Below are 25069 nucleotides of genomic sequence, written 5' to 3'. Positions count from 1 at the left end.
CCCACAATTCTACATGTAGAATCACCACCCTGACACTCAGCAGGTGATCTACTGCGCACAGTCAACGTTTGTGTTGGTCTGGCTCGTCCTTTAGTGAAAAAAGGAGAAAAGGTTTGAGAAAAATCTACTCAAAGGGGAATAACACGTGACTTTCCCTCAAAATCTTTTATTTTCCTTCCAGTTTACAACAATGTTTATTCTGACATAAAGCTGGTCACAGAGGTGGGCATTAAGCAGGTACAAGGGGATTGTGGACAATAAAGGGCAGTCAGCATATGACCATGTGTAGAATAATCGTAGAAAATAAAAAAAGGAAAAAAATAAATGAAACAGAGCATGTCGTTTTTAGCATAGCAGGCAAAATTATGGATCAACTAAATAGAGTGGTAAACCACTGGCCTTGTCAAGACACTGACACGAGAGCAACCACCATAAAATGAGCACCTAGGCAGTGTGGACTAGTGTAGTGCCATAATGTTGGAGGATGAGGGCTCTAAATAAACAACCTCTTGACTTAAATACATATTGAAATGAAGTGCTTACTTAGCAACAAAAGCTTGATGTTCCTTACAAGGCAGGTAAATGGTTAAGCGCAAGCGTTCTAAACAATGCTATGCTACTCTTACAGAGTACTGCCTCTTATAGAACAGTCCTACTGTAATAGATACCCTGTGTACTAACAGGAAAAGCATTATGAAAGAGAAGAATAAAGGCTTGAAGAGAGATGAAAAAAGAAGAAGAGACATGGCAGATATTAGGGAGGGTTCACAGTCTGTCCAGCTCAACAAAGTGCTGGCGTAGAACATCTATGTTAAAAAGGGGCCAGTCGTGTGAATCCTGGAGACTGGCTTTGCAGGGTCACTTCTGCTGCAGCCGGGCAGCTTTGAACTTGGACACCCGCTTAGGGGCCTCACGGGGGGCGTCGGGAGCCACCTCCTCCAGCTTCCGCTCTGGGATTGTGGGCAGAGCTGGAGGGACGATGGTTAGGTGGGGGATCGACAAGGGAATGGGCTCCTTCTCCACCACTGTGCATGAAAAAGCCTGGATGATCAACAAAACATTAACAGGTGGTGGTTAATGAGAGGCTGTAGAGCTGGACAGTGCACAGACAAACAACTTGTTCAAGGTGTATCCCTATTCAACATTCAAAGATCATGATTCGAAAAATAAAATCAGCAGAGGACCACTGTCGTAATCATTAGGGCCTGCAACGGAAAATGAATGTTTTTTATTGCACAAGATGTTCAGGTAGTCCCTCTGTCAGTTGTTTTCCGTTTACTGTCTAATGAACATGACCCAGCTGAGTTTTACCTCGAAGCGTCTGGTGGGGTGTAGAGAGTTCCCGGTGGGGCTGTCCTCCTCGGTGATGCCGTCGCTGGTGTCGCTGCACGTGTTTTCGTCGTGGCTCAGGGTGCGTCCGAGCGTCCTGCGCTCTTCGAAGTCGGCAGCGCTGCTCTCGCTGGTGTCGCTACATCCGCTGTTCTCTCTGCTCCGGGACTTTAGGATGGACTTCCTTGGGATGGGCTCGCCATTCTTCACATCCACAAACAACCTGACAAAAGTCCAAACATAGGCCTAGTCAGCCATTATACCCAATCAGATTGCAGAACTTGTTAATAGACAGACACCATACGAAATCAGAACAAAGTACCTGGAAACATTCAGAGTAAATAACATTTTATATATGCTAATACATTGAACCCAAAATGTTGCTAATAGGTATGCCAACCAAGAACTAGATTAGTGATGTGTAGTGTGGGTTTACCTGTAGATGTCTGTGGGCGTGTTGATGTTGTGGAGCCCGTGGTGAGAGTGACCATTGCTGGTGCCGATCTTCTTTTTCCTCTTGGCTTGCTGCTTCTGTTCTTTCAGCTCACTGAACTTCAACATGGTGTTCTTCCCTGTGTTTATCCTCACCTGGAGACGAAGCGACAGAGACCGAGAGAAAAATGTAGTACATTGATTTACATGACTCAAATAACATAATTGACGACATTGTCGACTGTTGACTGCATTGAATTTAATACGATTTATAAAACACTGACCTTCTTGGGTTCCACCGTATGAGAGAAATAGATGGTAGGCAAACCGTTGCCTTCCTCCTCCTCTCCCTCGTCTTCCTCCTCCTCCTCCCTGTCCCTGGTTGTACCGTTAACTTGGCCACTGTTGTGAGGCACAGTCATCTTGCCTTCACTCCTCTTGTCATGTCCGTTGACGCAATGATGGCCGCCACCATATCCCTCCTTCTCTTCCTCAGAGGAGGATGTTGTGTCGTCATTGCCGTTGGTGTCTGCACTTCCAACGTGTCTGAAAACAAATCAAAACATCACGAGAAATCTAATCTTCACTTATGCAATGAAACAGGTGTGAAGGTGGGAAGAGTGCCCCGAATCACTTCTCAATGTGAAAGTCCATGCATTTTGTGTGCGTGTGCAACTCTACCGGTCATGCTCCTCCTCAAGCTTCTCCTTTGCTTCCAGCTCATCCAGTCTGGCCCACAGCTCCTCCTCAGACAGCACTCCTCTCCTACTCCCTCCATCTCCCTCTCCACCGCCCTCCTCCTCCTCCTCCTCCATCTTCACAACAGCCTCCATTTTGGGCTTAGTGTGGGGCTTAAGGGCCACACGCTGCTTTCCTTTGCTTACAAATTCTTCAATACTTCCAACCTCTTCTCTGATGTCCACATAGTCCCCTTTAGCCTGAGGAAACAGAAGGGTAGAAGCCAGCGTGTTAACAATATCTGCTCATACAAATGGCTTTATCTGCACAGAGGAGTTGTGTATCAGATAAGCTGGCTGAAGAGGATCCTCAAAGCTCTTTGTTTTCACTGTAATTACACTTTAAAAAAAATATTTAACCTTTATTTAACCGGGCAAGTCAGTTTAGAACAAATTCCTATTGACAATTGACGGCCAACCAGAAGGCAAAAGGCCGGGGGCTGGGATTAAAAATATAGGACAACACACACATCACGACAAGAGACACCACAACACTACATAAAGAGAGACCTAAGACAACAACACAGCATGGTAGCAACTAGAGGTCGACCGATTATGATTTTTCAACGCCGATACCGATTATTGGAGGACCAAACAAGCCGATGCATCTGCCTTTTTTAAAATTAGTAATAATGACAATTACAACAATACTGAATTAACACTTATTTTACCTTAATATAAAACATCAATAAAATCAATTTAGCCTCAAATAAATAATGAAACATGTTCAATTTGGTTTAAATAATGCAAAAACAAGGTGTTGGAGAAGTAAAAGTGCAATATGTGCCATGAGTTCCTTGCTCAGAACATGAGAACATATGAAAGTTGGTGGTTCCTTTTAACATGAGACTTGCCCCTACCTGGGCTCGAACCAGGAACACATAGATAAACAGCCACACTCGAAGCATCGTTACCCATCGCTCCACAAAAGCCACGGCCCTTGCAGCGCAAGGGGAATAACTACTCCAAATCTAAAAGCGAGTGACGTTTGAAACAGTATTAGCACACACCCAGCTAACTAGCTAGCCATTTCACATTGGTTACACCAGCCATTAGGCTGATAGGCTTGAAGTCATAAACAGCAACAGCGCTATGCTTCCGAAGAGCTGCTGGCAAAACACATAAAAGTGCTGTTTGAATGAATGATTATGGGCCTGCTGCTGCTCAGTCAGACTGCTCTATCAAATCAGACTTAATTATAACATAATAACACACAGAAATACGAGCCTTTGGTCATTAATATGATTGAATAGTGAAATACAGAACCGTTCGGTATTTTATCTAAGTCTAAATATTCTTGTTACATTGCACAACCTTCAATGTATGTCATAATTACGTAAAATTCTGGCAAATTAGTTCGCAATGAGCCAGGCAGCCCATACTGTTGCATATACCCTGACTCTGCATGCAATGAACGCAAGATAAATGACACAATTTCACCTGGTTAATATTGCCTGCTCAACTGGATCAGAAGTTATAACTAGTCATTATGATTGATTGTTTTTTATAAGATAAGTTTAATGCTAGCTAGCAATTTACCTTGGCTTCTACTACATTCGCGTAACATGCAGGCTACTCGTGGAGTGCAATGGTTAGAGCGTTGGACTAGTCAACTGTGTGGTTGCAAGATTGGAACCCCTGAGCCGACAAGGTGAAAATCTGTCGTTCTGCCCCTGAACAAGGCAGTTAACCCACAGTTCCTAGGCATTCATTGAAAATAAGAATGTGTTCTTAACTGACTTGCCTAGTTAAATGAAAGGTATAAAAAAAGCAAGCAATGGGAACCTCCCCAGAGAGCAGAGACGGGTTAAAAATGTCAGATAGGCTTGGCGATGATAGGGGCAGCAACCTAAAAGAAGAAAGGATCTAAACATCTGACCCAAATATTTTTTGGGGTTGACGTTTATGGATCCCCTTTAGCACCTCGGACTCAGTGGCAGCGGTCCAAACACTTAAAAGACACACCCTATCCCCTCAACCTTCAAATTAAGTGGACACTTCTGATGACACTTGCTGGTCGAGGGAGTTACACTTGCTGGTCGAGGGAGGCAGAATTTTTTTTATTTTTTTTTAAATAGCGTTTGACCGGAAATTCGTCACTCGTTCATCCCACGATGATTGCCTTTTCCGCCACCGGTCATTTGTGGGTGCTTTAAATGCACAACAGTCAATTATGATTGCATGTCTACCTATATTAAATAAATAATTATTCATATACACTACTGTTCAAAAGTTTTGGGTCACTGCGTCCGTTATGGGTCAAACGACCACCCCTCATCACTGTCAAACGCTCCCTAAAACACTTCTGCGAGCAGGCCTTTCTAATTGACCTGACCCCAGGTATCCTGGAAGGATATTGACCTCATCCCGTCAGTAGAGGATGCCTGGTTGTTCTTCAATAGATCCTTCCTCAAGATCTTAAATAAGCACGCCCCTTTCAAAAAATGTTACTCCAGACCTGACTGCCCTTGACCAGAACAAAAACATCCTGTGGCACACTGCACTAGCTTTGAATAGTGCAAACGATATGCAACTTTTCAGGGAAGTCAGGAACCAATATACACAGTAAGTTAAGAAAGCAAAGGATAGCTTTTTCAAACAGAAATTTGCATCCTGCAGCACTAATTCCAAAATGTTTTGGGACACTAAAGTCCATGGAGAGTAAGAGCACCTCCTCCCAGCTGCCCACTGCACTGAGGCTAGGAAACACTGTCACCACCGATAAATCCACAATAATCGAGAATTTCAATAAGTATTTCTCTACAGCTGGCTACGCTTTCCACCTGGCTACCCCAACCCCAGTCAACAGCTCTCCTATGAGTGTCATCTGATGAAGATCATCAAAGGTTAGTGATTAATTTTATCTATATTTCTGCTTTTTGTGACTCCTCTCTTTGGCTGGAAAATGGCTGTGTGTGTGTTTTTGTGACTTGACCTAACAATATGTGGTGCTTTCGCTGATTTTTTTAAATTTTTTATTTATTTAAAAAAAAAAAAATTAAATCGGACACCAAAACAAGATGTTTCTTTCATTTGCTTTATTGGACTTGTAAATATGTGAAAGTTACATATTTATAAAAAATATTTTAGAATTTTGCGCGCTGCCTTTTCAGAGGAATGTTGAGGTGGGGTTCCGCTAGCGAAACGCTTGGCCTAGACAGGCTAAGTGACTCCAAACTTTTGAACAGTAGTGTTCGCCTACTGTATGATACTGAGCTGGAAGCAAAGGAGAAGCTTGACTGTCATTAGCCCGCCTAGCTGTAACTTCTGAAGAAGGAAACGTTTTTATTTCTACAATTTCCAAAAGATAACCAAACAAAAACATATTTACAAGACATGTTTGTGCCATCATATGCAATAGTAGCACAATTTCTAACTTACTTGCATTCGATTTTACTTACACTTGTATGTTGACTACTCCATTAATGTTGTTTAAGTTTTCACAGACTTTTCTTAGCGGATGTACAAATCGGCGCAAACTGAATTATGGGGAGTTTCAGGCCCCGGAGTGAACATAATTATACATTCACAAAGCCGACTAAAAACGAGGGCTGAGGGCATTACGTTGCAAACTTCCCTTGCTTGGCTAATCATTTGGACCACCCTCCAAGATGGTGACAGGGATTCCCCCAAGGGCATATGGCGAGGGTAAGTGTCTTTTAAGTGTTTGGACCGCAGCCAGTGACCACCTGCGGGGAGAAACTTTGTAGCGGGGCAAGAGAAAAAGAGGGAGAAGCATCGGGGATAGTCGCATTAGAAGGGGTGGGAGATGAGGAAATGTTGGATGGGCAAGGAGGCATGGCTGAGTCAAATACGAATCCCAACTTAATGAAGTGGTGATTAAAGAGCTCAGCCATGTACTCCTTATCAGTAACAACCACATCATGAACATTAAGGGACATGCCCTATCTCAGCTCGCTGGAACCATAGCAGCACCCACTCGTAGCACACGCTCCAGCAGGTATACAGTGGGGAGAACAAGTATTTGATAACCTGCAAAATCGGCAGTGTTTCCTACTTACAAAGCATGTAGAGGTCTGTAATTTTTTATCATAGGTACACTTCAATTGTGAGAGACGGAATCTAAAACAAAAATCCAGAAAATCACATTGTATGATTTTTAAGTAATTCATTTGGATTTTATTGCATGACATAAGTATTTGATCACCTACCAACCAGTAAGAATTCTGGCTCTCACAGACCTGTTAGTTGTTCTTTAAGAGGCCCTCCTGTTCTCCACTCATTACTTGTATTAACTGCACCTGTTTGAACTCGTTACCTGTATAAGACACCTGTCCACACACTCAATCAAACAGACTCCAACCTCTCCACAATGGCCAAGACCAGAGAGCTGTGTAAGGACATCAGGGATACAATTGTAGACCTGCACAAGGCTGGGATGGGCTACAGGACAATAGGAAAGCAGCTTGGTGAGAAGGCAACAACTGTTGGCGCAATTATTATAAAATGGAAGAAGTTCAAGATGACGGACAATCAACCTCGGTCTGGGGCTCCATGCAAGATCTCACCTCGTGGGGCATCAATGATCATGAGGAAGGTGAGGGATCAGCCCAGAACTACATGGCAGGACCTGGTCAATGACCTGAAGAGAGCTGGGACCAGTCTCAAAGAGAACCATTAGTAACACACTACGCCGTCATGGATTAAAATCCTGCAGCGCACGAAAGGTCCCCCTGCTCAAGCCAGCGCATGTCCAGGCCCGGCTGAAGTTTGCCAATGACCATCTGAATGATCCAGAGGAGGAATGGAAGAAGGTCATGTGGTCTGATGAGACAAAAATAGAGCTTTTTGGTCTAAATTCCACTCGCCGTGTTTGGAGGAAGAAGATGGATGAGTACAACCCCAAGAACACCATCCCAACCGTGAAGCATGGAGGTGAAAACATCATTTTTGGGGGACGCTTTTCTGCAAAGGGGACAGGATGACTGCACCGTATTGAGGAGAGGATGGATGGGGCCATGTATCGCGAGATCTTGGCCAAAAACCTCCTTCCCTCCGTAAGAGCATTGGAGATGGGTCATGGCTGGGTCTTCCAGCATGACAACGACCCGAAACACACAGCCAGGGCAACTAAGAAGTGGCTCAGTATGAAGCATCTCAAGGTCCTGGAGTGGCCTAGCCAGTCTCCAGACTTGAACCCAATAGAAAATCTTTGGAGGGAGCTGAAAGTCCGTATTGCCCAGCGACAGCCCCGAAACCTGAAGGATCTGGAGAAGGTCTGTATGGAGGAGTGGGCCAAAATCCCTGCTGCAGTGTGTGCAAACCTGGTCAAGAACTACAGGAAACGTATGATCTCTGTAATTGCAAAAAAAGGTTTCTGTACCAAATATTAAGTTCTGCTTTTCTGATGTACTTATGTCATGCAATAAAATGCTAATTAATTACTTAAATCATACAATGTGATTTTCGTTTTAGATTCCATCTCTCACAGTTGAAGTGTACCTATGATAAAAATAATATATGCCATTTAGCAGACGCTTTTATCCAAAGCGACTTACAGTCATGTGTGCATACATTCTACGTATGGGTGGTCCTGGGAATCGAACCCACTACCCTGGCGTTACAAGCGCCATGCTCTACCAACTGAGCTAGCTAAATGACAGACCTCTACATGCTTTGTAAGTAGGAAAACCTGCAAAATCGGCAGTGTATCAAATACTTGTTCTCCCCACTGTATCTCACTGGTCACCCCGAAAGCCAATTCCTCCTTTGGTCGCCTTTCCTTCCAGTTCTCTGCTGCCACTGACTGGAACGAACTGCAAAAATGACTGAAGCTGGAGATTCCCATCTTCCTCACTAGCTTTAAGAACCAGCTGTCAGAGCAGCTCACAGATCACTACACCTGTTCATAGCCCATCTGTATACAGCCCATCTATCTCTCATTCCCATACAGTATTTATTTTGCTCCTTTTGCACCACAGTATCTCTACTTGCACATCCATCTTTTGCACATCTACCATTCCAGTGTTTAATTGTCATATTGTAATTACTTCACCATCATGGCTTATTTATTGCCTTAACTCCCTTATTTGACCTTATTTGCACTCACTGTATATATACACTTTTATTTTTTTTCTACTGTATTATTGAATGTATGTTTTGTTCATTCCATGTGTAACTCTGTGTTGTTGTATGTGTCGAACTGCTATGCTTTATTTTGGCCAGGTCCCAGTTGTAAATGAGAACTTGTTCTCAACTAGCCTACCTGGTTAAATAAAAGGTGAAAAGAATGGGCAGCAGTGAGGGGGATTTATTATCCAGGTCTTTAACCTTTTTCCAGAACTTCTTGGGGTTAGACCCACAGAGAGAGAACTGCTCCTTAAAGTAACTAACTTTGGCCTTCTGGAGAGCCTCAGTGCACTTATTTCTAATTTGCCTGAATGAGTTTAGTCAGCCTGAGTATTCGTGTGCCGAGCGATTTGCCAAATGGAATTATTGAGGTGGAGTAACTCTGCCAGATCAAAGTCGAACCAGGGGCTGAACCTGTTTTTAATTCCCATTTTCTTCATGTATCTGTTAACAATACCACTGAAAATATCAAAGAACGGTCCAAGCGTCTTCGACAGAGGTGATCAAGCTGATTCTATACCAATTTACAGAGACCAAGTCATGATGTAAGGCTTGCTCATTAAAGTTTTTTAGCAAGCGTCTATGACAAATCAGGACAGGCCCGTTTCACCGAGCAGCCATTGCGAACACAGGCTGTGAAACATTGATCACTAGGGTCATTACAGGAAACACCAGACTGATACGCATCAGGATTATTTGTAAGGATAACATCAAGGAGAGTAGCCTTTTCTGGGTGTTTGGAGTCATACCTTCTGGGATTGGTAATAATCTGGGAAAGATTTAGAGTCCAATTGCTTCAAGACTTGGTCAGGTGGTTTAAGCATACCCCAGTTTAGGTCACCTAGCAGGACAAATTCAGACTTAGTGTAAGGGGCCAGGTGAGAGCTTAGGGCATTTAGGTTAGGGGCCGGTGCTGATGGTGGCCAATAACACCCAGCAACAGTTAACAAAGAGTTATTTGAAAGTTTAATGCGTAAAACCAGAGAATCAAATTGTTTGGGGACAGAATTGGTGGTGACAACCAAACACTGAAGGTGTTCCTTGGTAAAGACTGCCACTCCACCACCTTTGGAAGATCTGTCTTGCCGAAAAGGTTTTTAACCAGAAAGGTTAACATCAGTGTTCAAAACACTGTTTCTTAACCATGTCTAAGTAATGACCAACAAGTCTGGTCTGGAGCTGTGAACACACACTTTTAGGTAATAAGCTTCTAGTGTTAATGTGCAGAAAACCCAGGCTTTTTACAAGAGCAGAAGTCAGTGAAGCAGATATCGGAACACAAATCAGAATTGTGGCTAGCAACAGTAGATGGGCCAGGGTGTACATGCACATTTCCAGATATAATCAGCAATAACACAATCAGGGCACGGCAGAGGACAGAGAGAGCTCTGCAATGTTGATTTAGAACATTTGAATATGCTTTAGATGGCACTTACGCCTGAGAGTTTTTCAAGATCCTCTGTGAACCCAACTCTGGCTTCAAAGTTCTTCTTCGTCTTGTGCAAGTCGTCCAGCGCACTCCTTACATCTAAAAAATAAAAAGACAAAAATTTGATTTGATATAATTTGTAAAACAAAAATTGTGTGATTAGTGTGGAATTGGACAAATGTGTGTGTAAAGGGTCAAGACATGCAGCTTGTGAACCAGATTGGTCGTAGTCAGTAGAAAAGAGAAACAAAAACCACAGTATTCGGACCACTAAGGGGTTAAATCCTGAACACACTGACAAAAAAGGGAAAATGATGACACAAACAGTTCATAATATCCCATGCCCTCGGTGCTACTTCGGATCATTAAATCTTCACAACAATTAAACCCCCGTTTGCTAATGGCAGCAAAGGGCCCCGTCGTCATGGCGACGCCGAGCCCTCAAGCCGTACGTCTCCGAAGCGTTGGGGAAAGGTCAAACACGGACAGCCTGACAACTCAGCGGGGCTGTTTGACAGATCTCAGCCAGCCATGTTTGCATTATGGCACTTAGCTGTGTAAAATCAGCCTGGGCAGGGTCAGGGAGGGGTGGGCAGGGTTATGGCACATTCACGCTTCGGTAAACATCAGTCTAATAAAGCTCCCATCACTATCACACATTGTTATTTAGGACGATTTGACAATATTAAAAAGCTTTTCGGGGTGTAGGGTGAATACCAAAGAAAGCAAGGGGAAACTGCTTTCTCTTACAAGGGTAAGAGAAAGAATGGCCAGCAGTGGAATAGACAGGAGGATTTTTAAGGCTGGACTGTTGTGACAAAATGATAGCAGAACATGGTCAAAAAGCCTTGAGTAACCAAACAATGGCTTTATCAATGTATAACATTCTGGTCACAATTCTACATTTCCAATAGTTAATTGCCCACCAGCAAGACTACAACAAATATTATAATAATCCAAGTATTCACAAAATGAGTAGCCATTCAACTTTCCTTGACAACACGGAGTGATCACCTCTTTGTTTCTGACAGCAAGTCTATAACAACAGCCCCCTCTGCTGGGCAAATGGTTGGAGTGTTAAGACATTCATAATATGACCTCAATCTTTCACAATAAGCATAACCACTACCATACATACACAATTGACGAGTTAACTAATATTATAAAAAGACTAGAGAAGTGAGTGTCAAAGTTTTCCAAGGAATCATGGTATCTGAGAAAATTCTACATGGCTTCCAAAATAAACTCACGTTTCTTCCTGTGTTCCAAGAGCTTCTGGGCCTGATTGGCAGAGCACTTGGCAAACCAGTTGTCTCCCAGTAGCACAGTGATCTCATTGGTATGGACCAGCTTCCCAGGCATGAATGCCAAAGGGCCAAACGGCACCTGTTACAGCAGAGAGGGGAGGGAAAAGGTTTTTAAAATAAATACTGCATTATTTAAGTTAAGTTCAAGTTTCACCTAGACTAAAATAATGTTTATATTACGGCAATTCAAACATGGTTCTGCATATTTTTCACAAACTGAAAGTGAAATTAAATAGCTGAAAGAAAAGGAGAGCATAAACTGGTAGTCAAAGATAAGGCCTTCCCTGCACACAACATATATACACACATCATAAGAGCTGTATTAATTGATGCGTGTTTCTTTCCAGATCAAGACAAGACTATTTATAATAAGGATGCATGGCCTGGGAATTCACTCTGACACACCTCATATACTAAACTTTAAATAAGCCCCTGCTATGGAAACTCTCCCCGGTGCATTTAAGAGAGAACGTACCATGATGTCATAGGACACCTCATCTGGAAGAGTTTTGAGTTGATCCTCAAGGGCTTCGTAGTCACCTTTTACCTTCTCCCTGAAAGTCCAAAGATTTTAATTTTAGTAAAGTAACGGCACACACACACAATGATCCACATGCCCTTCCTGGTCTACCGGCTATCCCAGAACTAATGTTTAGCCTATCTATGTACTATTAAGGACACGGTGAGGGACTAGGTGTAACTAGTAATCTAGGAGCACAGTAGCATCATCATTTATGAGATTCTGTTTGACTCCTATGCCAGTCACTACGCAGAATTGCTGCACAAGACTCACCAGTGCTGGATCTGAACTTCGCAGCCTTTCACCACCTGTTGTTGACAGAGTGACAATTCTATAGGTCAAACTTAGCATTTTTATTCTCAACTTAAAATTTTTAAAAAAACTCTGAATAACCCCGTCCATTTTACAGTTCTTTACACTTACTCAATGTTGGGGAAGCAAATTCTCAGGAAGTTTAGGGTGTTTTGATTTAACAGCTGTCAAAGATTAATTGACAAAAGCTTTTCTGGAACTCACAGGATATACTTACACAGAAGCACCTACTTGGGGACAGGAAGAGGCATCTGTACACTTTACAGTGGATGTCACACTAGGGAGTAGCCTATAATACTACACTTTTGATAGGGGTATGAAATATGACGTTGTACCATGGATGCGGCAGATACAATTCTTTACTCAATACGACAGAAATTTAGCTAAGCATGTCTGGTCAACACATTAGGCCTGTTCCTATTTGAAAGTAGGCCTACAGTAAAGTTGCACCCTCCTTCATGAGTCAAATTCCACTGTAACACAACACGAACATTACTTTGCCAACTGACTAGCTTTACTTTTGTCCAGCATTTTATTGCCATCAGTGCATGTTAATAAAGATCCAATCAATGCCCACCACTGTGTATTGATATTCTCTGAACATTTAGATACGATTATACTAGCTCTAGCTAGCTATGGATGTTGAATCTAGGTCAGTGTTGAAAGGCCAGTAGTAAATTAGCTAACGTCAGGCCACACAAGGTAATGCTTGTGTGCATAAGTGTATGTATGGTAAGTTCATTAAACTATCCTTCACGCATTGGGCAAGTACATTTGTTTATTTATTCATTATGCTTGCTGAAAAATATAATTCAACAGAGCAATTGACAAACTTGACTTTGCATATTCGATGGTTGTAGTTAAACAACATGGTTTGGCCAGGATCCAAGCTGAAATAAACAAGAAGCAACATGTGACCGCTGGCTCAAGGAAGCTTCTAGAAAAAGGTTGAACTAGCTTGAAAGTTTCCACGATGAATTATCTGTTGAAGATGTCACAAGCGCATAAATTAATATGCAAGTAAATAGCTAGCTTGCAACATTCTGAAAGAGAATGTACGCTAGGTGGTCTCATTTAATGAACATGTAAAACCATTTGATAATTATAAATCGACCGCGTGCATTGTCAGACAGAGCATGCACAATCCATCTAGCTCGTTTATTTTACCTTCTTATGCTCCACTCGAAGTCTGTCAACTCCTTGTAGGCCCTCTATGTTCCTTTTATTTGTCTCAGCCATCTTCCCATGCAATAACCAAATGAAATGTGACGTTTGTGAATCCAAAACAATGCTCAGGGGTTGTAAGTCCTAAAGAAATGTTTATGAATACAATTGCAGGTATTCCTGAGACGCGTTTTCCTCTTATTCATCAAAGGGGCAGTGGTAGATATCCAAGACTTCGGAAGTGAGACCATTTCACACTCTCATTTTAGGATTTCAGCATGATCTCAAAAATATCCACGTAAATATAATCCTCGATGTTCAGCGTCCTCCTCATCGACCCTGCGCCATGTTCCCCTGTCTGTTTCCCGGTGTACTCTGGGTAAAATACTCACTTTCACAACAATGCATGGAAAGGATCACATTATGTAAGACTGTATCCAATAGGCTACATATAAACATAATTTCCCTCTCTTGCAAGGGTATTAAATTAAACATATTTATATTTATTCCCCATCAAATGCTTTAATAACTTCATTTTAAACATTGAGTGTTTACCTTATTTTGCAAATTATATCTCTAGTTACAGTTGTAAATTCACTAGTTACAGAGCTGAGACATATTTACAGAATAAAGAAACAATTCTCACTCAATAATATTATCCCATCAATCCAATTAGTATGATGACTGAGGTTGTAAAATTACTGTGATGATGGTCTTTTACATTCTTTGGCATAATGCAAAATCTAATAATCTATTTATAATGTTGCTCCAAGATGCACATGGTATAATTAATTGACCGGATGCTCTCATGATAGAGGACAGCAGTGTAGTTGGGAAGATTAATAGTCTGTCTCTTTTGCAGAATTATATACAGTAAATTCAAATGGCACAATCTTAGCAAGAGGGCGGCACACAGGCTCAGAACTCTGAACACCGGAGATGTGTCAAAGAAGTCACATGTGTAAACACGCTGCCTGTTGACCACGTGGTCCACTGCGCTCTGTCGCGGCTCGGGAAGTCGAACGAAGTGGACCTGATCTTGGTCGTCACTAGTTACCACAGCCACAAAGTAAAAATTATGGTTAAACCCCGACTATTTCTACAATTTCTCTTCCTAAAATTTGATTTTAAACCTAACCTTAACCACATTGCTAACCTTATACCCAACCTTAAATTAAGACAAATATATATATATATATATATATATATATATATATATATATATATATATATATATATATATATATATATATATGTATTCATGAATGTCTAATATATAGACAATTGTACGTTGTGGCTGTGGTAACTAGTGACAACACCTGATCAGTCTGATGTACATTTTTGCATCGTCTCCACTCCCAGTCATATCAAAGACAGTACTGTGGCCATGTCTTTGTAATTTGGGACAAGTAGGGTGATCCTAGATCTGTGTTTCAAAGACAACTTCTACCAACAATGTTTATCAATCTAATTGATTAGAGATGTATGCTAATTTGATGTAGTTTGACTCCCAAAATGGGAATGTTTGAATAGCCTATTATTGAAAAAAAAACACATCATAATAAATACTATCAAGCCAACACGATAAGGTCATTTTCAGACCTCTTCTTATTGGCTCATCGCTCTCTGACGTTGTGGCTTTCCAGGAAATAAACCAGTTGATTCATTTCCTGTGACAAGGAAGGAATTCGATTAATGCCCCGGGTACGCCGGGTAAGTGCTGATCGCATTAGTTTTGAAACTGGGCTGCCTCCTGGTGGTGAGCCGGGTGAAACGGTCAAATCACACGGTGAAGTCCTCTGAAAACAAAAGTGAAGTATATTAAGCACGTGGATTAATGAGCAAAAGTGTTATATCTTTATAAATACGCATATATCACTTTACCCACACTTCCCAAGGAAAACAATTTGTAAAGAAATTGTAAAATATATTTTATATAAAAAAATACATGCTTTGTGTTTCTGAACGATTCATCATGTTTTGTTGACATTATCGCCAGAAGATACTCGATGACAAAAGGTGCTCCTCCCTCACCGCTTTTCCCTGGTGATTTGACGGGCCATAGACCGGTTTTCCCCGGTTCATTCTAATGGAACTCCCTCAATGCTCGGGAAATCAAGAATGACTCTTGAAAAAACCTCTAGTTTTGACTGGCATTGAACCTTCATATAAATATAGCAAGCAGACAATATACAAGGAATTTAGTTCATCATCAAGGTATGTTGACGATTAGTTTATATTACAATATTTGTATCTTATCGCTGCAACTTCGTTTAGCGAAACAATGTAAAACACATGCAATGTCCGAGAGTAAATTGACTTATCATCGTCACGTGATCATCTTTAAAGTCCCGAAGTGATACATTGTACCTTGAATTGTAGCAAATGCATTCTAGCAAATAGAATAAGCATTACATGTATTGTCGGTTAATAAATAAAAAATGTCTTCACCAAAACAAGAACGATACTTACATTTCGATTATAGACTATATACTGAAATAACATGACATTGATGACAATACATATCTATTTATTTTAGCCACATATTTCCTGCTGTTCAAAGGTCATGCATAGGGTGTTTTAAGGTAATCATATACCCATTTGATTCTTATAAAATGCAATTCAAATGTTTTATGACCTTAGTACAGCTGTCTTGTCATAGCCCAAGATCTATGGCTGTATTAGTCAATGTTTGTTGTCATTTGAGTGTTTGTAAACAATTTATAACTTATATGTTTTAAACTATCATGACAATCTCAGACTGTCAATCCTTGCATCCATAGCGCTGTCTATGAATTTTAGAGCGTTTACATTTCCCCAGCCCCATCCCTCAATTTACCCCAAAAGTTGGTGGGTTAGACTGTTGAACTGGCAGATTGTGGCTTTAAATAGCAATAGCCTATTATGTTTTTCCCCTCAGCCCATTCACTATGTAGCTGTCAGTGTCATTGTTGAATTATTGTAAACGTGGGTCTAAACCCTTAACCTTTGTTCCCCAGAATGTCGCAACGAATTAACGATGTTGTGCGGCTGTGTTGCGAGTTATCTGCAAACCAACAGATAAAGACCACAGTGAAGGGATCTTCCAAAGGGGCGGTGGCAGCAGGAGGACTAGCCTTTGCAGGAGGACTGGTTGGAGGCCCCCTTGGCATCGCTGTGGGTGAGTGAGTTTTATATTAATCATGAGTTGTTTGTCTTCCATCTAAATTAATACTTACACAACTTGTCCTCTCATATAGTAGTGCGAACCACCACATTTAACCATGGAAAAAGGTCTGGGAATATGGCTGAATATAAACAGTGTAGTTATTCTCTCCGCAAGGCAATTAAACAAGCGAAATGCCGGTACAGGTACAAAGTGGAGTCGCAATTCAATGGCTCAAACACAAGACGTATGTGGCAGGGTCTACAGGAAATCACGGACTACAAAAAGAAAACCAGCCACGTCACGGACACCAACGTCATGCTTCCAGGCAAACCAAGCACCTTCTTTGCCTGCTTTGAGGATAAATACAGTGCCACCGTCTCGGCCCGCTAACAAGGACTGTGCCCCCCTCTCCTTCTCCGTGGCCAACGTGAGTAAAACATTTAAACGCGTTAACCCTCGCAAGGCTGCTGGCCCAGACGGCATCCCTAGCCGTGTCCTCAGAGCATACACAGACCAGCTGGCTGGTGTGTTTACAGATATATTCAATCACTCCCTATCCCAATCTTCTCTCCCCACATGCTTCAAGATGGCCACCATTGTTCCTGTACCCAAGAAGGCAAAGATAACTGAACTAAATGACTACCGCCCTGTAGCACTCACTTCTGTCATCATGAAGTGCTTTGAGAGACTAGTCAAGGAATCATATCACCTCTACCTTATTGGCCACCCGAGACCCACTTCAGTTTGCATACTGCCCCAACAGGTCCACAGACAATGCAATCACCATTACACTGCCCTATCCCATTTGGACAAGAGGAATACCCCTGAAAAAATGCTGTTCATTGACTACACCTCAGCATTCAACACCATAGTACCCTCCAAGCTCATCATCAAGCTGAAGGCCCTGGGTCTCAAACCTGCCCTGTGCAATGGGGTCCTGGGCTTTCTGACGGGCCGCCCCCAGCTTGTGAAGGTAGGAAACAACATCTCCACTTCGCTGACCCTCAACACTGGGGCCCCACAAGGGTGCGTGCTCAGCCCCCTCCTGTACTCCCTTTTCACCCACGACTGCACGGCCATGCATGCCTCCAACTTAATCATCAAGTTTGCAGACGACACAACAGTAGGGGGCTTGATTACAAACAATGATGAGACAGCCTACAGGGAGGAGGTGAGGGCACTTGGAGTGTGGTGTCAGGAAAACAACCTCTCACTCATCATCAACAAAACAAAGGAGATGATTGTGGACTTCAGGAAACAGCAGAGGGAGCACCTCCCTATCCACATCGAAGGGACAGCAGTGGAGAAGGTGGTAAGTTAAGTTCCTCGGCATACACATCACAGGCAAACCGAAAATGGTACACCCACACAGTGTGGTGAAGAAGGCGCAACAGCGCCTCTTCAACCTCAGGAGGCTGAAGAAATTTTGCTTGTCACCAAAATCCCTGACAAAATTTTACAGATGCACAAATCGAGATCACCCTGTCGGGCTGTATCACAGCCTGGTACGGCAACTGCACTTCCCTCAACCTCAAGGCTCTCCAGAGGGTGGTGCGGTCTGCACAACGCATCACCGGGCGCAAACTACCTGGCCTCCATGACACCTACAGCACTTGATGTCACAGGAAGGCCAGATGGCGGTTATGATATCGTTTAGGACTTTGAGTGTGGCTGAGGTGCACCCATGACCAGCTCGAAAACCAGATTGTATAGCGGAGAAGGTACAGTGGTCGGTGATCTGTTTGTTGACTTGGCTTTTGAAGACCTTAGAAAGGCAGGGTAGGATATATATAGGTCTGTAGCAGTTTGGGTCTAGAGTGTCTCTGCCTTTGAAGAGGGGGATGACCGCGGCAGCTTTCCAATCTTTGGGGATCTCAGACAAATCTGTCGTTCTGCCTCTGAACAAGACAGTTAACCCACTGTTCCTAGGCCGTCATTGAAAATAAGAAGTTGGTAAAAAAAAAAGAGAGACGAGTAATAAGGGCTGCAACAATTGGCTGATAATTTTAGAAAGAGAGGGTCCAGATTGTCTAGCCCGGCTGATTTGTAGGGGTCCAGATTTTGTAGCTCTTTCAGAACATCAGCTATCTGGATTTGGGCGGAGGAGAAATTGGGGACGCCTGGGCATGATGTTGTGGGGGGTGCAGGGCTGTTGACCGGGGATAGGGGTAGCCAGGTGGAAAGCATGGCCAGCCGTAGAAAAATGTGTTGAAATTCTCAATTATCGTGGATTTATAGGTGGTGACAGTGTTTCCTTGCCTCAGTGCAATGGACAGCTGGAAGGAGGTGCTCTTATTCTCCATGGACTTTAGTGTCCCAGAACTTTTTGAAGTTTGTGCTACAGGATGCAAATTTCTGTTTGAAAAAACTAGCCTTTGCTTTCTTAACTGCCTGTGTATATTGGTTCCTAACTTCCCTGAAAAGTTTCATATCGCGGGGGCTATTCGATGCTAGTGCAGTCTGCCACAGGATGTTTTTGTGCTGGTCAAGGGCAGTCAGGTCTGGAGTGAACCAATGGCTATATCTGTTCCTGGGTCTGAATATTTTGAATGGGGCATGCTTATTTAAAATGGTGAGGAAAGCACTTAAAAAATATAAACTTAGTTTTTATTGTAGGAACACAAAGAAATTACAAATAAATTCAAATAAATTTAAAAAATAAAAAGATCTGGCAGTTACAGTGCACTTCATACCTTCCTCATCATATTAGTTATGTTGACATCTTTGAATTAGACCTTTTCCAAGTACGAAACCCATTTTTCCCAGTATTCTTGACCTCTCTCCTGTTGAGTTCTTAAAGCAAAGGTCATACGCTCCATGTGGTGTATTTCTTCTACAATGTCTATCCAATGTGTCACTGTGGGAGGGTCTTTTTGTAGCCATTTCCTAGTGATAGCCTTTTTACTGGCTGCCAGTAGGACCTTCAAGAGGTACTTTTCTCTATTGTGTAAGTTATCAGGTATTTCACCCATGTACAAAGAAATGAATGTTTGTTCCATGTCAAATCCCATTATTTTTCCAATGTTAGATCTTATTTCTCCCCAGTAAGTTGTGGGGCAAGTCCAAAAGATATGAGAGTGGTCCACCCTCAATATACTGCATTCTCTCCAACAAGGGTGTAGTGAGCCAGTCTGTTTTGATTTCAGTTGAGGTGTTATGAAGAAACGTATAACATTCTTCCAACAGAACGCTCTCCATGACCTTGAGTTGGTGGAGCTTTGTTGAGTCTCTAATATGTTCAACCATGTTTCATCAGTTATTTCAATGTTAAGTTCCTCTTCCCATTTCTTTTTAATATAGTTTCTAGAATGTTTCTTTGAGGATTGAATAGAGATTTGAAATATTTTTTTGTTACTCCCCAAGATGTATGCGTTAGTGAATACTTGGGTTAATTTTGGAGGTGCTCGTGGGTCAGTCACTTATCTCCCTTATGAAATAGTGTCGAACTTGTAGGTATCTGTGAAAATCTTGTTTATCCAAGCCATGTTTTTTTTTTTACTTAGGTCCTGGAAGTTATCTAGGTTCCCATTCCTTATAATTGTACTGAATGATGTGATGCCTGAGGAAAGCACTTTTAAAGATTAACCAGGCATCCTCTTTTAAAAAAAAAATGTTTTACCTTTATTTTACTAGGCAAGTCAGTTAACTCTTGCTCCTACCTGGCACGCAGGTGTCCCATCTAGAGCTCTGGAAATGCAAAACTCAAACGTTCATTAAAATACACATGCAGGGTATTGAATTAAAGCTACACTCGTTGTGAATCCAGGCAACAAGTCAGATTTTTAAAATGCTTTTCGGCGAAAGCATGAGAAGCTATTATCTGATAGCATGTAACACCCCAAAAGACCTGCAGGGGACGTAAACAAAATAATTAGCATAGTCGTCGCTACACAAACCGCACAAATAAAATATAAAACATTCATTACCTTTGACCATCTTCTTTGTTGGCACTCCTAGATGTCCCATAATCACTATTAGGATATCGATCTTTTTGATAAACTGATTTAAAAAATCAAAAAGGTCCATATATTTTGTAGCCTTTAGATAGTGTAACAGTACTCTTCTGGCGTTGTGTATGAAGAGTGTATGTGCACCAATCAAGCTTTATTCTGAAAAAACACAAGATTGCACGTCATGCAATGCCCGTCTCACCATCCAACGCACTAACGCTGGTTTGGTGCTTGTTCATTTTTACAAACAATATAATATCAAAATGTACCTGATAAGAACGACACAAGATAAACTTTCACAAAACACGCACTGTACAAAATATATGAACCCCCCACCAGACACAGTAAGTTGCTTTTGTAATGCAACTTTCTCCAAAACCCCTGCATCTTATTATGTTTGAATAACATTTACGTTAATAAATTGTACATTTAAAAATTCATAAAATCAGGAGGTGCTTTGCATGTCACTGGGATTCTATGGAACATCCCCCTCGTGTCCGCCAATCCATGTTGAGTAGGTGAAGGCAAGAAAAAAACCAAAACCCATGTTAACTAAAGTGGCAAGGGGAATCACCAATATAACCCTGTTACACTAGTACTTAATCAGCGATAAAATTCATCAAAACATCCGGTCGGAGACTCGGAAAACATCCGGGGGAGATCGATTCCCTTGATTCGGTTAGACCAAGAATCAAAGCTGAATCAAATTACAAGACTCTAGACAACGTGTGGAAGCTGTAGGCACTGCAACCTCGGCCTCATTTAATTCGGTTCACTTTGAACAATTCCTGGAAGTAGCGCAAGGATATTTATTTCCATTTTCAGTGATCAGATTTTCCTGCACTTTTCGATGAAACGCACGTTCTGTTATAGTCACAGCCGTGATTTAACCAGTTTTCTATCCACACATACTAATGTGTTTTCTATCCACACATACTAATCATATGCATATACTATATTCCTGGCCTGAGTAGCAGGGCGCTGAAATGTTGCGCGATTTTTAACAGAATGTTCAAAAAAGTAGAGGGTCGACTTAACAGGTTAAGAACAAATTCTTATTTTCAATGACGGCCTAGGAACAGTGGGTTAACTGCCTGTTTAGGGGCAGATCAACAGATTTGTACCTTGTCAGCTCGGGGATTCGAACTTGCAACCTTTCGGTTACTAGTCCAACGCTCTAACCACTAGGCTACCCTGCTGTCTACTGATGGAATGAGGTCAATATCCTACCAGGATAACCGGGCCAGGTCGATTAGAAAGGCCTGCTCGCTGAAGTGATTTAGCGAGCATTTGACAGTGATGAGGGGTGGTTGTTTGACCGCAGACCCATTACGGATGCAGGCAATGAGGCAGTAATCGCTAAGATCCCGGTTGAAGACAGCAGAGGTGTATTTGGAGAGCAGGTTGTTTAGGGTGACATCTATGAGGGTGCCCGTGTTTACAGATTTGGGGTTGTACCTGGTAGGTTCATTGATAATTAGTGTGAGATTGAGGGCATCTAGCTTAGATTGTAGGATGGCCGGGGTGTTAAGCATGTCCCAGTTTAGGTCACCCAACAGTACGAGCTCTGAATATAGATGCGTGGCAATCAGTTCACATATGGTGTCCAGGGCACAGCTGGGGGCAGAATGCGGTCTATAGCAAGTGGCAGGGGTGATAGACTTGTTTCTGGAAAGGTGGAATTTTAAAAGTAGAAGCTTTAAATTGTTTGGGTACAGACCTGGATAGTATGACAGAACTCTGCAGGCTATCTCTGCAGTAGATTGCAACTCCGCCCCCTTTGGCAAGACATATGACATTAGGGAGAGGCATGCGTAGCCGAGTGATCATAGGGGTCCAGTGAGTAGCTCGGGACGGAAGAAGCCTGTTGTAGCCCCCACTTGCTGCTACCGACGGCAGTGAAATAATCTGTCTGTAAACAATTGTTGGAAAAATTACTTCATGCACAAAGTAGATGTCCTAACCGACTTACCAAAACTATAGTTTGTTAACAAGAAATTTGTGGAGTGGTTGAAAAATTAGTTTTAATGACTGCAACAAAAGTATGTAAACTTCTGACTTAAACTGTTTTATATGTACATATTCTCATTCAACCCTTTTAGATTTGTGTATTAGGTAGTTGTTGGGAAATTGTTTGAATACTTGTTATATTTTACTGCACTAACTATTATTATTATATTATTATATTAACTAGAACTAGAAGCACAAGCATTTAGCTACACTCACATTAACCTCTGCTAACCATGTGTATATGACCAATAAACATTTGAATTGATAATGTTGTGTGCAGGGTTGAGATCACACATAAGAGGTCCATACACAGAAAAATGCATACAAATGGCTCATAGTCTGTAACACATTTTAAACGGTGTTAACAATGTTTCCAAGGAAATTGATGATTGATTTCAGACATCCTTACCTCATCATCATTGCCTCTTCCTCATTATCTCTGTCAGGGGGTGCGGTCGGTGGCCTACTGGGATGCTGGATGACCAGTGGACAGTTCAAGCCGCTGCCTCAGATCATCATGGAGCTGACCCCGGTGCAGCAGCAGAAGCTCTACAATGACATCATGGCCATCATGGGCGAGGTCCAGTGGACCGACATGGCCCAGCTGACTGCCCTGGTCATGGGCAATGCCACCCTACAGCAGCAGGTGACCGCTGCCCTCCTGGGCTATGTGACCAAAGAGCTCCAGGCAGAGGTGCACTATGTCGACTGACAAGGCCTCTATCAGTGAGCACATCTCTTTAGGGTTTTCAAAGGAAAATGGAAACGATGACATTTTACACAATGTCAAAGGACAATTTAAAAATGAAGGACAAGAAATTATTTATTAAAAGTGGGGCTGTACACTCAAGGATGAAAACCTCCATGGTCTATGAGAAGGGAAGGAGCCACTGATTGAAAGTGCATGAAATGAGTTGTGGCTAATTATTTCAAGGGTTTGTGTGACTATGTATTGACTACCTGAGCTAGAAATTGTGTGAAAAGAAATACAACCTTTTAATCCTTTCAATTCTGTACTCCTGGATGTCACTTATATACATTCTTGAAAGCTGGCAGTTACCAAGTATGTTGTTTCTCATAGACTGGTGTGCTCTGCAAGTTTAACCAGCGAGAATATAGGGGCCTAAGTTAGACCGCCTAACACTTCTTGAGGGTTTGGTCAATCATATTCAGACCGCAATCTTTTTATGCATTCGGTGCCAAAGATCAAGATAATTTAAATGAGTAAAATGTTGACAAACTGACATTCACATGCTGATACACCGGGATTCACACCCATCTGAAATGTGTTGATGATTGTAATATTATCAATGATTATAGAGCAGGGGTGGGCAACATACGGATCCAGCCCGCGAGGCTATTCAATCTGACACGGGGGAGGTTTGAGTAAAAATGATATACTGAACAAAAATATAAAACGCAACAGTTCATATGAGGAAATCGGTCAATTGAAATAAATTCATTAGGCCCTAATCTATGGATTTTATTTTATTTTAAATGACACTTCTCCAGAACGATTTACAGTAGTGAGTGCATACATTTTCGTACTGGTCCCCCGTGGGAAACAAACCCACAACCCTGGCGTTGCAAGCACCATGCTCTACCAACTGAGTCACAAGGGACACATGACTGGGAATACAGATATGCATCTGTTGCTCACAGATACCAAAAAATAAATGGGCCTCACAATTGTCCTTAGGATCTCGTCACGGTGCATTCAAATTGCTACTGATAAAATGCAATTGTGTTCGCTGTCTGTAGCTTACGCCTGGCAATACGATGACCCCTTTGCCACTATGGGGCACTCTGTTTACAACGTTGACATCAGTAAATTGCTCGCCCACATGACGCCATATGGGGGGGGGGGATTTTGGGGGAAAGAAACACTCCAGGCCATTCTTAAACATCAAACTATACAGAAAGTATGTTAAAACTGTAATGGACTTAAACATTTTCAAAACTTTTTTGCTTTTGGCAAACAAAAAAGTAGAGTAACCTTTCTTTTTCACCTAAGAGTTCTCAGCCAGACCCATTTTTAAAAACATACACTACATGACAAAGTATGTGGACACCTGCTCACCGAACGTCTCATTCCAAAATAATGGGCATTAATATGGAGCTGGCATTGCACATGGTCATCTTAGGATTGTGTGTGGCTGCACGGCCATGGAAACCCATTTCATGAAGCTCCCGACGAACAGTTCTTGTGTTGACATTGCTTCCAGAGGCAGTTTGGAACTGGGTAGTGAGTGTTGCAACTGAGGACAGACCATTTTTACACGCTTCAGCACTCGGCGGTCCCGTTCTGCGAGCCTGTGCGGCCTACCACTTCGCATTTGAGCCAACTTACAGTTGACCGGGGCAGCTCTAGCAGGGCAGAAATTTTACGTGACAATACTGTCATCTCAGATTTTCAAAAATATGCTTCTCAACCATAGCAAAACAAGCATTTGTGTAACAGTATTGATAGCTATTGATAGCTAGCGTAGCATTTAGCATTCAGCAGGCAACATTTTCACAAAAACCAGAAAAGCATTCAAATAAAATAATTTACCTTTGAAGAACTTTGGATGTTTTCAATGAGGAGACTCTCAGTTAGATAGCAAATGTTCAGTTTTTCCTGAAAGATTATTTGTTTAGG

The 25069-nt window shown here is 42.0% G+C and overlaps 2 protein-coding genes across 3 annotated transcripts; one reads left to right on the top strand and one right to left on the bottom strand.

Moving 5' to 3' along the window:
• Window positions 1-150: 150 nt before the first annotated feature.
• uri1 (URI1 prefoldin like chaperone) lies at window positions 151-13711 on the bottom strand. The gene is made up of 10 exons (XM_035798275.2): window positions 13324-13711; window positions 12118-12152; window positions 11800-11878; window positions 11268-11403; window positions 10025-10116; window positions 2443-2699; window positions 2046-2307; window positions 1766-1917; window positions 1312-1552; window positions 151-1041 (listed from the first exon to the last, which is right to left on the bottom strand). Exons 1-10 carry the CDS (start codon window positions 13393-13395, stop codon window positions 859-861), a joined length of 1509 nt encoding a protein of 502 aa, XP_035654168.1. The 5' UTR covers window positions 13396-13711; the 3' UTR covers window positions 151-858.
• Window positions 13712-15369: 1658 nt separating this feature from the next.
• zgc:112052 (protein C19orf12 homolog) lies at window positions 15370-23437 on the top strand. Of its 2 annotated transcripts, XM_035798274.2 has the most exons (4): window positions 15403-15537; window positions 15860-15905; window positions 16320-16480; window positions 22875-23437. In XM_035798274.2, exons 3-4 carry the CDS (start codon window positions 16321-16323, stop codon window positions 23138-23140), a joined length of 426 nt encoding a protein of 141 aa, XP_035654167.1. In that variant the 5' UTR covers window positions 15403-15537; window positions 15860-15905; window position 16320; the 3' UTR covers window positions 23141-23437. The 2 variants fall into 2 exon arrangements, with proteins under 2 accessions (XP_035654166.1, XP_035654167.1); XM_035798273.2 differs by lacking the exon at window positions 15860-15905 and having other exon boundaries at window positions 15370-15537.
• The last annotated feature ends 1632 nt before the right edge of the window (window positions 23438-25069 follow it).

Source organism: Oncorhynchus keta, chromosome 22 (assembly GCF_023373465.1).
Source record: "Oncorhynchus keta strain PuntledgeMale-10-30-2019 chromosome 22, Oket_V2, whole genome shotgun sequence".
Taxonomy (NCBI): Eukaryota; Metazoa; Chordata; class Actinopteri; order Salmoniformes; family Salmonidae; genus Oncorhynchus; species Oncorhynchus keta.
This window is presented reverse-complemented; position numbering and strand designations above follow the sequence as displayed.